This window comes from Lissotriton vulgaris, chromosome 9 (assembly GCF_964263255.1).
Source record: "Lissotriton vulgaris chromosome 9, aLisVul1.2, whole genome shotgun sequence".
Taxonomy (NCBI): domain Eukaryota; kingdom Metazoa; phylum Chordata; class Amphibia; order Caudata; family Salamandridae; genus Lissotriton; species Lissotriton vulgaris.
Window position 1 is genome coordinate 821,109,852 of NC_141697.1, and position 16,758 is coordinate 821,126,609.

Here is a 16,758-nt window from a genome sequence, read left to right on the forward strand (position 1 = left end):
GTCCTTGTATCTGTAACTCTCCCAAATGCGCCCCCCAGCCCTGGAGAGAAGCATCCCTCACGATGGTCTGAGTGGGAATGTCCTTGTGGAAGGGAACCCCTTTGAGGAGGTTCTCCGCTGAACACCATCATTTCAGACACTGTAGAGCATGCAGAGACAGTCGTATCTTGTCGTCCCAGTTCCCTCGCCTCTGGTCCCACTGAACCTCCAGACACTCCTGCAGCGGTCTCATGTGTAGCCGTGCGTGTGGCGTGAGGAAGATACAAGAGGCCATCGACCCCAGTAGAGAAGACACCGTCCTCACTGTTGTAGATGGAACAGTCATAAGAGCCTGAGCCTTCCGAAGGAGTGACAACCGTCTCTCCTCCGAAGGAGACCCGCTTGCTGACAGCGTAGTGATGGAGGCTCCCAAGTACTGTAGGCACTGGACCGGAGTCGGGACAGACTTGGACATGTTGATGTGCACCCCAGCTTGTTCAAGAGAACGGACGTCTTCTGGAAGTGTGCTTGAGCTTCCGAGAAGGAGGATGCCTTGATCAACCAATCGTCCAGGTACGGGTAGACAAACACCTTGTTCTTTCTCAGGTGTGCCTCTACCACTGCCATGCATTTTGAAAAGGTCCTGGGCGCAGACTTCAGCCCGAACGGTAGTACTGTGTATTGGTAGGGATTGGCGCCGACTTGGAATCGCAGGAACTTCCGATGTTTCTGTGCAATGGGCACATGGAAGTATGCATCCTGTAGGTCTATCGCGCACATCCAGTCTCCCCTTTGCAGTTGAGGGTAAATCTGGTGCAAAGACAGAATGCAAAACATTTCCCTGCAAATCCATTTGTTTGCTTGTCGCAAATCCAGAATGGGCCTCAACTCGTTCTTGTCTTTCTTGCGTACCAGAAAGAACCGTGAGTAAAGACCTCTTCCCCTTTGAGACAGAGGGACGTCTTCTATCGCCCTTTTTTTAACAGGGTATCAACCTCTGCCTGGAGCTCGCGCAGCTGAAACTGCGAGCAAACCGGTGGAATTGCTGGAGGCGGGCTGATGAACCGAAGACTGTATCCATTGCAAACAATATTCAGCACCCACTTGTCCTGAGTAATTTTTCTCCACTCTGCCAGGTAGTATTGGACACTTTCCCCCACCGGAGTGGGTAACGGATGACGGGGAAGTAACAGCTCAGGGCCTAGAACCGGCCGTGCCTTTGGTCGCAGTGGCAGATTGCTTCTGACGTTTTTGAAAAGGCCTCCTCTGGAACTGCTGCTGTTGTTGTTGCAGTCCAGTTTGCTGGCCTCGTCCCCTGCCCTGCGCCCCGTACCGTCTCTGGAACAAGCGGTAGGTCTTCTTTTGTTCCTTGGGTTTCTCCAACCTGACAGCCGTCAGGGTTTCAGCCTCTGCCGTCATCCGGGCCATTTCATCGTCAGCGTGCTTTCCAAAGAGGGTCTTGCCCGAAAAGGGTAATTTGGCCACCCTCTTTTGGGCCTCAGGTTTTAATGACTTAAGCCGCAGCCAGGCATGACGTCTCTGGTTGACTCCATGGCAGTACCCGTGGGCTGCCAGGAGCGATGAATCAGCAGCTGCGCTGATCAGTTGATTAGAGACCAGCAGCCCTTCGTTCAGGACCTCCATGAAATCCTCTCTTCTCCTTGGGAAGGAGGTCAGCGAATTGTTGGAGGGATTCCCACAGAGCCCGATCGTACCGTCCCAACAACGCCGCAGCACTCACGGCCTTCATGGAGGTGGGGGCCGTCCCGCAGATCTTCCTGCTTGCTGAATCTATCCAGCGGCTCTCCTTGTCTGGAGGCACTGTAGATGACGGGGTGGTGGCATGTTGTTTCCGCGCCGTCGTCACTATCACCGAATCCGGTGCTGGATCCACCCTGAGAAATGCTAGGTCCGAGTCAGGAGCCCTGTACTTCTTTTGTAGCCTGGAGGGGGCTGATTTCGTAGTCGCCGGAGTAAGGAATAACTCCATGGCGGGCTCCACCAATCCCGGCACTAACTGCAACAAATTTCGAGACAATTGCTTCTTATGAAGGGTCTCAAAAATGACTGAGGTCGTTGGCGTGGGCACAGTAAGCGTGATGCCAAGCTTGCTCGTCCCTCTCAGCAGCACATCCTGGAAGGAGATAATGTCGTCCACAGGCGACACCCTCGTCTGAGGGGATTCAGACAGGGTAGGTGAGTAGTCCCTCGCGCTGGACAAATCCGTACGAGACCTAGACCTGCCCCATCTGTGGCGCCGTCTAGATCTAGTAGACGAACGACGGCGACTCCTGGATCTCCCTCTCCGTCCAGAGCGGGATCTAGACCTCCTTGGCCTTGGTCGTTCCGCAGGCCTGACCGGGAGCCTCGGAGGAAGAGGCCCTGTAGGCGGAGTCGGAAAGTGTGGCAACGAGGCCAACCTCGGTGGAGCAGGCGGCCCCCCATGAGGAGGCGGAGTCGGTGGCTGCCCATGAGGCGGCGGAGGAGGAGGATGATGAGGAGGAGGTGGTGGTGGTGGTGGAGGTGGCGTCGGAATCCGAGGGGGCGGATCCTTTGGCAACGGAGGCGGTGGTGAAGGCGACCTCGGTTTAGGCGGCGAGTATACCACAGAGTACACAGAGCCCGGAGACTTCACCACTCTCCTCTTCTTCCTCGCCTGACCTGACTGGGGAGACCGAGAGGCCAGGCCCCTTGTCAGTGAACGACGTCGCTGCCGTGCCCCCGATGATCTGAAGGAGCTTCTGGCGTCAGAATGTCTCCTGGAGGACGATGCCTTCCTCTTAGGCTCCGAGCGACTCTTCGGCGCCGATGGAACGCCTTCTTGACCCCTGTTGCTGTGATAACTTCTCTGCGCAAGATACCATGCATTTTGTGGTCTTTTTTGGGAGCCTAGGAAAAAACATCTGTTGCCTGTTTTAAAGGAGGCTGGTTTCACGCAGGTGAGACCAGCCCTGCTCTATCTTCAATCACTGAATAACATCTGCATTACATTTTGCATGGCTAACTTCCCGGTGGCAGCAGCTAGAATTAAACAAGCATTTGCAATGCAATAGGTCTCGCATTAGGAAAGTTTGAGCTATTGGTATTGTAAATGACACATTTTTTATTTAGGTTTTGTTTTTGAAAATAGCGAAATTAATAGCTTTGCATTTACAATGCCAATAGTTATAACTTTCGCAAATGTGACACCTATAGCATTTGTAATGCAATATGTGTTGTATTTACGTGACTTACATGTATTGATATTACAAATAATGGCTTTTAATTTCTTTAAATACTTAAATAAAAGTTATTTTAAGAGGGTGAGAGGGTGAGAGGGTGAGAGTGGCTGAGTGAGGGTGAGAGGGTGAGAGGGTTGTGAGGGTGAGAGGGTTGTGAGGGTGAGAGGGTTGTGAGGATGAGGGTGTGTGAGGGTGTGAGGGTGTAGGTGGGTGAGTGAGGGTGTGTGAGGGTAAAATGGTTGTGGGGTGAGGGTGAGGGGGTGTGAGGATGAGGGGTGTGAGGATGAGGAGGTGTGTGGGGGGTATGGGGGTGTGAGCGTGAGGGGGGTGAGCGTGAGGGGGTGAGCGTGAGGGGGGTGAGCGTGAGGGGGGTGAGCGTGAGGGGGGTGAGCGTGAGGGGGTGAGCGTGAGGGGGTGAGCGTGAGGGGGTGAGCGTGAGGGGGTGAGCGTGAGGGGGTGAGCTTGAGGGGGTGAGCGTGAGGGGGTGAGCGTGAGGGGGGAGCGTGAAGGGGGTGAGCGTGAGGGGGGAGCGTGAAGGGGGTGAGCGTGAGGGGGGTGAGCGTGAGGGGGTGAGCGTGAGGGGGGTGAGCGTGAGGGGGGTGAGCGTGAGGGGGGTGAGCGTGAGGGGGTGAGCGTGAGGGGGGGTGAGCGTGAGGGGGGGTGAGCGTGAGGGGGGGGTGAGCGTGAGGGGGGATGAGCGTGAGGGGGGTGAGCGTGAGGGGGGTGAGCGTGAGGGGGGTGAGCGTGAGGGGGGTGAGCGTGAGGGGGGTGAGCGTGAGGGGGGTGAGCGTGAGGGGGGGTGAGCTTGAGCGGGGGTGTGAGCGTGAGGGTGGGTGTGAGCGTGAGGGTGGGTGTGAGCGTGAGGGTGGGTGTGAGCGTGAGGGTGGGTGTGAGCGTGAGTGTGAGCGGGAGGGTGAGGGTGGGTGAGGGTGTGTGTGAGTGTGAGGGTGAGACTTGCGTAAATGCGACACTTTTTACATATCTTTACTGGTGCAAAACGCATTGGTACCAGCATGATGCACAGAAGATGGACGGGGTTGGTTGTAATTGGTGTGCAGGGGAGTTAGAGGGGGCTTCGAGACAACATGTTCTTTCCACCAATTCGGTCCATTTAAAAAGCCACCTCTTTAAATAGCAGCAACCGAAATAAAAAATAAAATCTCCAAGTCGCACATGTATTATACTTACAGTGTGACTTATGGCATTAGTAAAGCTGTTGCCAAGGGAGTCAGGCTACTAGCAGCCAACAAGCGCGCGTTTTTCACTTTCTGACTAAGAACAGAAATTCGGGAGAAAAAGTAATCACGTTTACAACTTGAACAGGAGAACGAAACTGGCTGATTAAGACAAAGCATTTCCGAGGGCGGGACAGGGCTGCGGGCGGCAGGCGCCATTGTTGTGTGCACATGTGATGTTGATTTAAAATTTAAACTAGTCCTTTCTTTTACATATTTCATAATACTATCATTTTTGTACAAGTGTGCTAAAATGTCAAAAAAACACCAAACATTAGTGAGACACAAACTGGCGCATAACTTAATTGCATAATATGACCTTCCATGGCGAATAATTTAGTGAATATTGCCACATACCTTGAGCCGTTGCAGGATTCTAGTTTGCACACCATGTTACAAAAGCATTGGGGATGACCATGTGGGCACCTACCATATTGTTTTCATGTGAAAAGCTAACGCTACCTGAAATTGAGAACAGACCGGTTATGAGGTAAGATGTAGCACCTGACCCAGCGTGGAACAGTAAAAGAACTCGACTGCACCTAAACGTGAACAACTCAATCGAAAAAACAAACAAGGAGGAAGAGACGCGAGACACCACCGGCCAGTCGCGTGCACATCTCCTGTTGTTGTAGTGATCGGGATAGTGCCGCCGCGCTGCCCGCGGCGACCCGGAAGCTCTTGGCCGGCCAGCCAATCCGCTCGCGGCCGACCGGAAGTCCCGCCTCCTGAGGTCCGTGAGACGGCCTGCCGGCGCATGGAGCGCCCTGCCGGTCCTGGGTAGCCCGGGTCCCCAGGAGGGGGCCGGGGAGAAGGAGGAGTGTGGCGCCTGTTGCGGGGCTCCTCTGACCTGAGGGAGCCCCGATTGAGAAGAGGAGACGCGCCGTGAGGAGCCCCGCCGGAAGAGCGCAGTCGGTGAGTGGGGCCCAGGGCTGATGTGAAGTCCGTGCGTGCCTGTGTGTATGCCTGTGGGGGAGGGGAGGGGGCGGGAGTGTGTGCGCGTGTGTGCATGTGTGTGCGCATGCGTGACTGTGTGTGATTGAGAGAATGCGAGGCAGGGGATAGTGTGCCGTGTGCCTGTATGTGTGCCGTGTGCCTGCGTGTGCATGCGCGCGCCTGTGTGTGTGTGTGCGTGCGTGCATGCAGAGGGGTGGGGGCTGCCTGTGTCTGTGTGTGAGCAAGGGCTTTGCTCCGCGCAAGCGCAGCTCAGACGCGCGCTCCCGAGGTGAAATCTGACAATGGGAAAGCGCGCGTCTGATTGCTGTCCACTTTCCTAAATACGGGCAACATAAGTTGTCGAGCTGACAGCATTCATGCTTCGCATGAATGCCACATCAGCTCGACCTAAAAATGTAATATAGTAATGGGCCTGCCCAAATGAGTTCCATTTTTAACCCTGTATAAAATGAATTAAGTCGCCTTTTTTATACATTGCCTGGTGAAAGAATCTTATTATACGCACTGATTTGCATGATATTGCAAATAGTTTTTTTTAATTGTATATAAATGTTTTTATCTCTTTGTATGATTTTTACCTAAATCGAATAAAGATTCTTGACTGGCTGACTGACTGGCCTTCTTGACGCCGACGATCGGCGCCACGACGTCTATGATCTATGTCTCGACGGCGGAGTTTTCCTTCTCGACGTCGAAGATCGCTGTGACTTCGAAGCTCTACGTCTCGACGATGATGATCTTCTCGACGTTGATGATCTTCTCGACGTCGACGATCTTCTCGACGTTGACGATCTCTTCGACGTCGACCGGCGGTGTCGCCTCAACGGCATGCGCCGGCGCCGTCGTGACCTCTCTCGACGTCAATGACTCGACGACGACAATGAATCTGTACTCGACGTCGACGTCAGTCCCCTCGACGTTGACGCCGTTTCGACCCAGAGCCCTGGGGAGACGGGGAACAGACCGTGGTCATTCTTCTCGACGCCGAAGCTATCGATGTCGACGGAGACTGGTGGCGTTTTCTGGCCTTCTTCTCACTGGGGAGCCCCCCAGAGGCCTCAGCACGGGCAGATGAAGCAGTTCCAGCATACCCAGACCCACCTTGACCTTGCTGTCTTCTTTGCTGCAGTCCTTGGAGCCTGATCTTCTGTCTTTCCTTCAGGGTCCTGGAGGAGAAAGTCTGGCAGATCTCACACTCCTCAGGAATATGTGCAGAAGGGAGACACAGGATACACACCTCGTGTGGATCGGACTTGGCCTTCTTCCTAGAGTACTCAGGGAATTTATTAAATAAGGCAGGCATATTTGATAGATGAGGGCCCAGAATTACCAGAAAAACACCAGTAATTAAAGAAGGCACAAAAACACGTCGAGTGAACACACTCTAACACTTTAAAAATGCAAAAATATTGAAATAACCCCTAAAAAGGGAGAGCTCAATGCCCCAGGGTCCTGCTAGCAGGAGCCGGAAAAAAGAACTGAAAGTGGAGGGGACCTGCTGTGCATTCTGGGAGTTCTGGAAAGTTTTCTTAAAGGCACGGTATCCCTTTTTGAGCCAATAATGGCAGCCAATGGGGCTTGTCTGCCCACCCCTTCCTCTCTATCATTCCAGAGGCTTTCTTGGTAAAAGGGGAAGTTTCTCAATGAAGGAAACTTGGCAGGCTGTGCTGAATATGGTATTGGTGGAATATCTAGTTGAAGTACTGACAGTGTAGCCTAGCAGGTATAGGCTGCATTATTTGTCTTTAAATTCCATCTTAAGTGTCTATGCAGAACTGCACAAAAGGATAGCTTAAGAGATTATTTTTGATTGCCTGTGGGTCCCCGCACATGAGCGGGACTATTCACTAGATTATGACTATTCACAGAGATCCCCTACTACAGAAGTAAACTGACAATACTGCCCGTGCAGGACTACTTGGTAGGTTAGTGACTGGGCTGGGGTCCAACTGGTAGGTCTTCCTCAGTGTAGAGCACTGAACTAAGTTCTTGCATTCGTGGGTTAGAAATCAGCACACTACTGATCTGGGAAATCCCAGTATGTCTATCACTTTGTAAAACCGTAAATAAATAAATGTAAAAAAAAATATTAACTTAATTGTACACACTCCAATCTCCTGCAGGGCGGCTAAGGGATGGTCCAGTCACCTTGCAGCTCACAATGATAAGCACAAATGCTTTGTGACAGTTGTTTTGGGTTTTAAAGCATTAAATGGCTATCACCTGCCAAGGAGCAGAGCAGTGATCTCCGCGAGGTCACATTCGCAGTGTGACACTTCTTGTAGCATGTGTGGTTGCAGTGCCTGCACACTGCGAATATGAATGCTAAGATGGAAGAAGCTGTATACCAATTCCCACCTTAATGATAGCAATGAGGTGAAAACAGACCACCTCTCTAATTTTAGTCTCTTTGAACTAGAAACGATTTCTGAATTCCTCCGATTAGAAAGGGCAACTCAGGCCAGACCTCAAAGCAAGTCATTGAACTGTGACAAGACCCTCTGCACATCAGAAGAAATAGTTTAAGACGGTCAAAGTCTATTTTTACAATCAAGAATACTATTAAACTTAATGTTTAATTAACCCTGGATTGCATGCCACACACTCATGTAGCAGACTGTGATTTTGTACCAAAGAAGTGCTTACCTATTTGAAGCCAGTCCATCTTGTCTTTCCACTTGTCATTGGTCTCCTTCCGCCGATCCTGCAGCTGCAACAGCTTTTCTGAAATCTGAACAAATAAAACAAGTAGAAAAGGAAAGTGCACAAGGATCCATGTTCAGGACTATAACAGTAGAGCGTGATAATTTTCCCACTTCTTACTTTTAACTGTACATTAATTTGCACACCCAAGCCAATCTGCAATTCTCTTTCTTAAGAGCCCAACAACTGACGGCTGCTCTGCACATTAACATTGGGAGAAATGCTCATAAAACATAAAAGTGATTTACAAGTACTTCATGTATACACTACTAAAAATCTTTTACTTTTCTTACTTGGAAACTTAAAATCTTTTGATGAATCGTATACATAAAATGCACCCAAGAATCATCGGCTAATGATATTAAGTTGCTTGGCCTAAAGTGTATCTGAAGTGATACACTGCAAATGCAAGGGTGAGGGTGTACATCTGTGTTGTGTTGCCAAACCTAGGAGCAGGAAAGATCAGTAAGAATTTCCCAGGCCAATGGCTACTTATAGGCTGCATGGTAACCCTAAAGAAATGAAGGTGCAAATAATGGTCCTGAAATTCAATACAGAAAGTGCCATATCAGATCAGTTCTAATCCAAACCCATTTTATGACAACACTCATCGGTCCAAGTACTCTGAAAAACCAATGACTACTTGATTCTAGTGGTTGTACTGGCCAACACATTTCTCAAACCCGAGTGGTGGTGGACACTGATCAATGCACAGGTCAGCATGTTCAATTCTGTGAAATTGGGGAGGTATTGCTTCAGATAACAGCAGAAGGTAAAGGTTAGAATATGTGTGTGATAAACCCCCATACCTTATCAGAGGCGTAGTGGTTCTTCTCCAAGAGTGCATTACCCATGTCAATACAAGTGGTGAAGCTGTCTGCACGAGCATCAACTTCCGCTCGAATGCTCTGATGATTCTTAATCACCAAGTCAGCAGAGGATACGTCCCTGAGGGAGGAAGAATACAAGAACATTGATGTGATCAGATCAGCAAACCCACAAAAAAATTTGACAAATAACATTGTGACGCCATGGACAATCTTATCCAAAAATATCTCATTTTGCCCAAAATTACTTTGGAAGCTGAGATTCCCTATCAGTTTTGTACACCTCAACAATAAGCTACAAGAGAAACTAAGGTACATCGATTTCAGAGAATAACAATCACAGAGCGCTGTTAACAAAGGACAACTCAAGAACAGAGGGAATGGAAAGCAGCAGCAGTGACTGCCGCAAAGGAGAGAATATTTAGCAAGAACAAAGAATAGGTATACAGAAGGACAGGCCTCTAACGGAAGCAAAGCAACTTCATCACACAATACGGAATCCCAGTTAGGCAAGGACACAGGAAAACTGTAGGACAGCGATATTGGAAGGTGCAACAATTGCTTTTGCACTGGTGGTGTTTTCTAGCTTTCCTCGTACACTTTTGAGATGTCACTCCAGCAGGAGAGAGCATCCTCATAGAGCACAGGTCTTTCTCTTCAAAATACTAGAGCCTAAGTACAGCACAGCCACACCCATACTCACACCCAGCCGGACCTCAAGGCTACCTACAACCTATTCCCCCTCTGCATAGCCAGAAGGGTTTAAGAGAATGAGATTGACTTCATATGAAGATATTAGTAAGAAGGAAAACCAGTCATAAGGCATGTAGAATTATGCCATTTACTTGTTCATGTGGCTCCCTAGCAGATTCCTTTTATACATTCAGATGCTTCTTTAATCAGACCCTCCAGGATTTCGCGATTTCGCGATTTGCAAAAAAATCGCGAAATCGGCAGTTTTGTAAAAATGCCGCGATTTTTACAAAACTGCCCGCGAAATTTGGAAAAGTCAGTGGGTGTTTTTAAATAGAACAGTGATGGGCTGGGAAGGTGCAGGGTTGCAGGGTTTGCAGTGAGGTGAGTGGTATGAACGGGTTAAGAGGCAGCGCAGTGAGCAAGAGTTGCTGCAGGCAGACATTCGGGGAAGAACAAAAACTGCTGCGAGGAAGGTGGACTGTGTAAAACTTCCGAGAAATTGTACCAGGTCTGAATAGAAGGGGTCTTTCCAAACATACACTGGCTGGCTGTGCCACTGAACAACATGCGCGTTACAATAGTGGCGTCCAGCCAGTCACACGGGTCTCTCTAATCCCGAAAGGTTGGACGCGGTCTCCCGCAGTACCCCCTCCCCCCCCGCCCCCTGCCTTCCAAAACCCCCGCCCCCCTCCTTACTACTCGCTCACGATCACACGGCATGCTCAGTGTGGGAGCGGGTTTTAGAAACACATCTCCTGCCCAATAGCTGAGAGAGAGTGGCCAGGTTATTCCTCGTGGGTCCCAGCCTCTAGCCTTGGGGCCCAGGGGCAGGCAGTCTCTCCCCACTCAACCCCCACCCGAGCTGTCAGTAACCGTCTCTCCACTCGGGGCGGATCAAAGGGCATTCCTCCTCCTTGGGGGGTAAGGCCGCCTGGTTTCTGCGGGTGTCGGCGCGGCTGCAATTAGGATAAGCCGCCGGGCAGAGGTGCCTGCCTGTGACCATGTGTGCAGGCATCCCTGCCGGAGGACGAATGTGTAAACTAAAAAATACACAAACATTCATATACAGAAAGAGAAACACACAGTTACACATGCAAACAGAAACAATCAGATACAGGGTTGAGGAATGCACACCGTCCCACGTGTAAACACACATACATTCAAACATTCAAACACAGGCCCATTCATACATAGACAGAGAAAAATAAACAGTCACACGTGTAAACTAACAAACATTCAGATACAGAGAGAAACATGCACACAGGCACTCGTGAACACATTGAGAGAGAGAGAAACGCAATCACACATGTAAACAAATGCAAACGCACAAAACAATCAAATACAGAAAGACAAACACATAAAGGTACACACGTAGGAACACAAACCCACATTTATGCACACACATGAAAACATTCAGATGCAGGACAGGCACGTGTTTTTTTTCTGATCCAGAGTTGAAGAGGACAAAAGAGGATTACCTGGGAGACAACATAGGTTTTTAAATCCCTTGCCAATCCCCCAGATGCGACGCCACCCAGACAGAAATGACACTTTCCATAAGGTGATAGGGCTAATAAGGAATGGCTTGATGACCTATGGGGTTTGGGGGAATGCAGACTCCCTGGGCTCTGGATCCACTTCAGCTCATTAACAGCACCCCTCTGCTCTCGCCATACATTCAGGAATGCAGACAATGGCTTTCTACCCACACCCGAAGCACAATGGTCAGTTTTTGTGCCAGAGCGGCAAAAAACTGCCCTATCCTACAGAAAAAGTTACATAGTGTTCCCCTTAATGGGTTGCCAGGGTGACCTGTCTCCCAAAACCTTACGCAAGGGAGTTCATAGTATTGTAATTATTATTATTAATATTATTGTTATGTTTCTTATATAGCGCCAGAATCGACCCCCGAAGGGGTATCTCCGCGCTTGCCTTGGGAACCCGTCCTGGCTTTTCCCTGAGAGATAGCTCCTACAGGGCATCCCCAAGGAGAAAGCCAGGCATCCCGCCGCGGGGGGTGGCTTGCATTTATATACCACTTACTACCCCGGACGAGGCGTCAAAACACTTTTTTGGCGCGTAGCACGCTACTCTGGAACCCAAGAAGGATTAGTGTTGAATTAGTATAGTGAAATATGAAAATAAATTGAGTGGTGGATAGGTTAGACAGTTATTTGGATTCAGAAGGATAGCGGAGGGATAGAAGAGGAAAAAAGGTTTGCAATTATATAGCGCTTGTTACCCCTGCAGTGGTGCACACGTGGGCACTAGAACATCCCAGGGAGAAATACAGCTCCCTCCCACAAGGTTAGGACTGGAGCTGTGCTTCCGTAGAGCTGCAGACACTTTAAACAGGCCTATTTCAAAGTGGAATACTCTGCTAAAACAGTTTCCATCGATTTAAGGCTGAAAATGAATGATTATTTGTAAAATAAAGTGCCGCAAAAATGCCGCTAAATTTCAATATTTGTGCCGCTAAATTTCCATTTTTGTGCCGCTAAATTTGGTAATCCATGCCGCTATATCCTGGGGGGTCTGTTTAATATATATATATATATATATATATATATATATCCATCCCAAAACTAGACAGATAATATATATATAATGTAATGTAAAATATATTTATAGAGTGTACCTCTACCTAAAAATGTGCCCTGGCACTGATATCCCACCAGTTAGTGTGAAACCAAGCAAAAATGGTGGCCCGCTATTGAAAATAGAGCCAAGTTTTCAATGCATAGAAAATTGACCATCCATTTTACAGGTCTTAGATTCCAGCATGTAATAGTTTATTCTATCGTCTCTACAGGGAAACTTGCAGGTCACATGTGAATCATGAAGGACTCAAATGATGTGACGGTACATTTACCGTTACTTATTTTTTTACAAGAATTAGATACATTACAGGTTCACCTGGCTCAGGAATAGGATGAAACTAATTAACACACAGGAGTAAGGCAAATATAAATATACATTTTTATAACTGCCTGTTCAACTTGTGTGCTTGTCGTTTCCTGCACACGAGGTACATCACAGTGGCAAACACATTTCCAAGACCTACATATTGCTCAGTTACTTTACTGAGGCTTACAGAGAACACAAACATGAAAAGGTCCCCAGCTGTCTCATGTCTCTGGACTTAAGATACACAAGAAGGCCATTAGGCATCTCTCTTGAGTGCTGGGTTTGTGTAGATGGGACTGTGGTGGGAGGGTTTACCCCTTGAGTCAACTGGATTAGAAGACCAATAGAGGGACTCACCTTTCCGGGAACACCTGAGGGGTGTCCCTTAAAAGCACACATTTGTAGTTTGAAAAGCCCTTAGGAAACAGGGAACTACTGAAATGCTGCCATAAAGCAAAAATAAAGAGCAACTACCCGGAATAAAGAAAAAATGGAGCAGAAGGTGCAGCTTCACACGTTGGCGAGGACTTTCGTACTCAAAACTATAGAAATTTCTTGGGAGAACTGACATCAACCATTCTTGTACTGTGATGTTGTGAGAAGGTGTCAAGGAGTCTTGCAACACCCTTAGCATCAGATCACTTGAGGGTCGGGATCACGGACTCCAGCAACTCCAATATGAGAATTGTTAAAGTACCCCTGTTCTGCAATTAACATGTTTTACAGACAAGAATATGTGCAGGTAATCAATTGCCACTTTAAAATATAAGTAAAAGAGTCTATCTGCTCTAGTAGATGCTGTTGCACACTCAATGTAGATTTCTTGGGAGATAAGTTCTAGTTAGTGGCTAAGATGTAGACACATGAAATAAAAGACCTGGGCCCTTGAGTTTTAACCCCCTTGCTCCAGTCTGTGCAGTATGCAAGAAAATGACCAATTGATACTGAGGAAATGCAAAACTCCCAACTCAACCCGATCCTGAATTCACCAAGTGTTTCTCCCTTACTGACAAACTTGCTTAAAGCTGTGCTTGTTTATAAATGGGCTGTCCTCAGTCACTTTCTGGTTAAGGGAGGAAAGACAAAAAAAGTGGTGGAAGAAGAAAGTTACGAATGGAGAAAAGGAAGATCAGAATTAAACTGTGGCAGTGAAGGATCAGTAAGAGAGGGAATGGAAATGGTATAGAAATATGGGAAAGAGCAGGAGGCAAAGAGTCACAGCAGGGAGAGGGAGAGTGACCAGTTTTCTGCACCATGTTTGAAGCACATCTTTGAATCTCATGCTTATTATCACGTAAACCATCAGTAACCCATACCCCACAAACCCTACACCCACAAATGGGTGCTAGGACGCAGATGTGAATCAGAGTGCTTCGGAGCGCCGTCAGGGGAAATTAAGCGCTACATATATTCTGAAACACAATACACACATGTGCATGGAGACATATAAGTGCCTTTATATTTATTTATTTTGAAGGTGGATATGGACTTACAGGGCTAAACAGTTTACCATAACCATGTCCTCTACTTGTAACTTTTTGTAGTGCAAAATCATTTGGTTAGTCAATTGGCACATGTGAAGTCTACCTTGGGTTCTCCTGGGCATCGATCTGTAGGTTGACATCATCCATCCACAGCATGAGGTCTCTGACCATCTTGAAGAAGCGAAACTTCTCCACAGTGTCAAAGAGAAGCTGACGGCGACCATTACTGGTATTCTGCAGCTCACTCCAGGCCTCAGTTACAGCCTGCTCATGTCGCTGGATGTCATCAGCCTTCTCCCCGGCGTACGCCTTCTGAAGGCGAGAGGCATCATCCTGGACTTGCTTTACCTGAGAAAAAAAAAGACTCAATAAATAGGAAATAAAGGATGCAGAGAACCCAGGTCTGTGTGTATTAGAGAGGCCCCACAAATCGGCTACAAAAATGAATGGATGGACAAGATTAAGAAATGGCTTTGAGGAAGAAAGAACCCAAAAACATAAAGCTGATTGATGGAGCTGGCAAATCGAGAGAGAGGGTATTAGCGCGAAGGACCTAAAATAAGAGATTGATAACGGGCTGGAAATAAAGTAATCTCTTTAAAGACACTGTTTTAGTTAATTCAATTATCCTCATTTAATTTATTTAAATGTGCTTATTTAAGGCAAGACAGTCATCTTTTGGACTGAGCTCTGTAGCACAGTGAGGAAAAAGAGCTCTACAGCACAGTTAGGAAAAGTTGTGCTACCATCCCAAACAGGTTTTTTCATGACCTGCTTTGTGTTTTGCCTCCACAGGACTCGACAATCGTGTTTTATCAAGAAACACACAACAAAGGAACTTTTCTTGATAAGGACTCCCAAAATGTATCTGCAACTTGGTAATGGCGGATACTTTGCCAGGGTGTAAGGTCATGGGCGGTGCTAGGTCTGCATAATAGTTCAGGGGTAAAAGCCTTTTTACCTGCACCCCTGGTTGGCTGAGAGAGACTAATATCTTACCCTGTAAATGCAAAGTCAACAACAAGCACCTCCATTATTGGGGTCCTGTCCCAACTCCATATTAGGATAATTTTGTGCTTGCTTCACTGTATTTGACCTAAATGGTTAGCATGTATTTAGTAACTCATGAGCATGGCTATATAAGTTGAAGGCCCCTCTGCATTCGTCATATGTGCATGGTGGATGTGACAGCTTGCATGCTCCTTTGTTAGAACTTTTTCTCTTGTGAAACTGGTTTTATGTAGAGTGTGTGAGAACTCCTCACTCCATCAACAGTTAGCAGATGATTCTCTTTGCAGTACAGAGAAACTCCCTCCCTACTCTTGAGTTGCTGCCTGTGACCAGGCAGCAAACATTATGCTTGTTTAAACATAATGACCTTGAAATGTTTTCAAAAGTCAGACCCGTGCTTTCTTGTGCAGAAAAAGGGCCAGGACAAAGTCCCCCTGTGCACGTCATCAGAAATGGAGGTACATTGCAAACTAGTAAATCTGCACACTGATTGGCCCAGACTTAATAGCTACATCCCAAAAGTAGAATAAATACTGTTGTTTTTGAGCAAATAACGTTTACTTCACCTGGGCAATGAGAGACCAAGCACAGTTGGGTAGAAGCTTTGGGGGCTGGAGAATGCGCACTGCTTTACTGACCAAAAGGCAGCTAATCTGTCCAGAATAGAGAGGATCCAGACTTTGCCTAGACTTTGACTAGGCTCTGCCCCCACTCCCAAAGAGGCAGTAAAAAACCTGGGGGTTCGACTTGATCAGTCCCTGACACTTAAAGATCAGGTCAATCAGGTGACTGGATCCTGCTTTATGGTCATTAGACTTCTGAGAAGGGTTTTCCCTTGTCTAGCGGACTGCCATAGGAAAACTTTAGTCCAGGCATTGGTAATCAGTAGACTGGACTACTGTAATGGGCTGCTTATCTCTACCAATGAGGAACAACTAGGCAGACTACAGGTAGCCCAACATACAGCAGCCAGACTGATCTTGAATGTTCCATGCAGATCACCCTCACGCCCTCTATTGAATAAACTACACTGGCTGCCTATTCACCAGAGGGTGAAGTTCAAGATATGCTGTATAATTCACAAATGCCTGTCTGGTCCCGGCCCCAAGAATCTATCAGAAATTATCAGACCCTATGAGCCTGGTCGCTCTTTGCGCTCTCAGACTCAATCTTTGCTCCAAGTACCACGGATCTAGAAGGAAAGACAGGGAGGCCGAGCCCTTTCCTACCGAGGCCCCACCCTCTGGAACTCCCTGCCCCTTAGGCAAAATCCTAATTTAGCCGCATTTAGGAAATGTTTAAAGACCCACCTGTTCCTGACCATGTAGATACCTTTCACTGCTTGATGATCTTTCTCTCCGAATATAGCTTTGGTAAGAATACAAGCACGGAGATACCCCTTCGGGGGTCGAATTCCTGCGCTATACAAGCAAATAAATAAATAAATAAGAACCAGACGAGGCCCGGCTAACTGGAGATGTGTGATCCTTGTAGTCCAACCACTAAATCAACTCGAGGTTGGGGTATGGAACTGCAAAGACTCAATCTTCCATCAGAGGTGAACCTTCACCATACCCATAACTGATCCGTCCATACTCTGCTTATACCGGTCATCCCCCGGCCCAGGGACGAATAGAGTTCTTTCCTCTTCACCCCTGTAATTTGGACTGCTTTCTATTGGCTGTGATTGTTGATAGAGTTTCCTAAACCATTTGAACTACCTCTCCAGCTAGTACGT

At 47.9% G+C, this 16,758-nt stretch overlaps 1 protein-coding gene across 2 annotated transcripts in view; it reads right to left on the reverse strand.

Annotated features, from left to right (window-relative positions):
* The window catches only part of SPTBN2 (spectrin beta, non-erythrocytic 2), a 994,900-nt gene that overhangs the window by 118,554 nt on the left and 859,588 nt on the right, over positions 1 to 16,758 (reverse strand). For both annotated transcript variants that reach the window (XM_086938557.1, XM_086938558.1), the window contains exons 27-29: positions 14,113 to 14,357; positions 8,905 to 9,043; positions 8,039 to 8,123 (exon numbers count right to left, since the gene is read on the reverse strand). In XM_086938557.1, the coding sequence (XP_086794683.1) occupies positions 8,039 to 8,123; positions 8,905 to 9,043; positions 14,113 to 14,357 (469 nt within the window). The remainder of the gene's footprint in view (positions 1 to 8,038; positions 8,124 to 8,904; positions 9,044 to 14,112; positions 14,358 to 16,758) is intronic.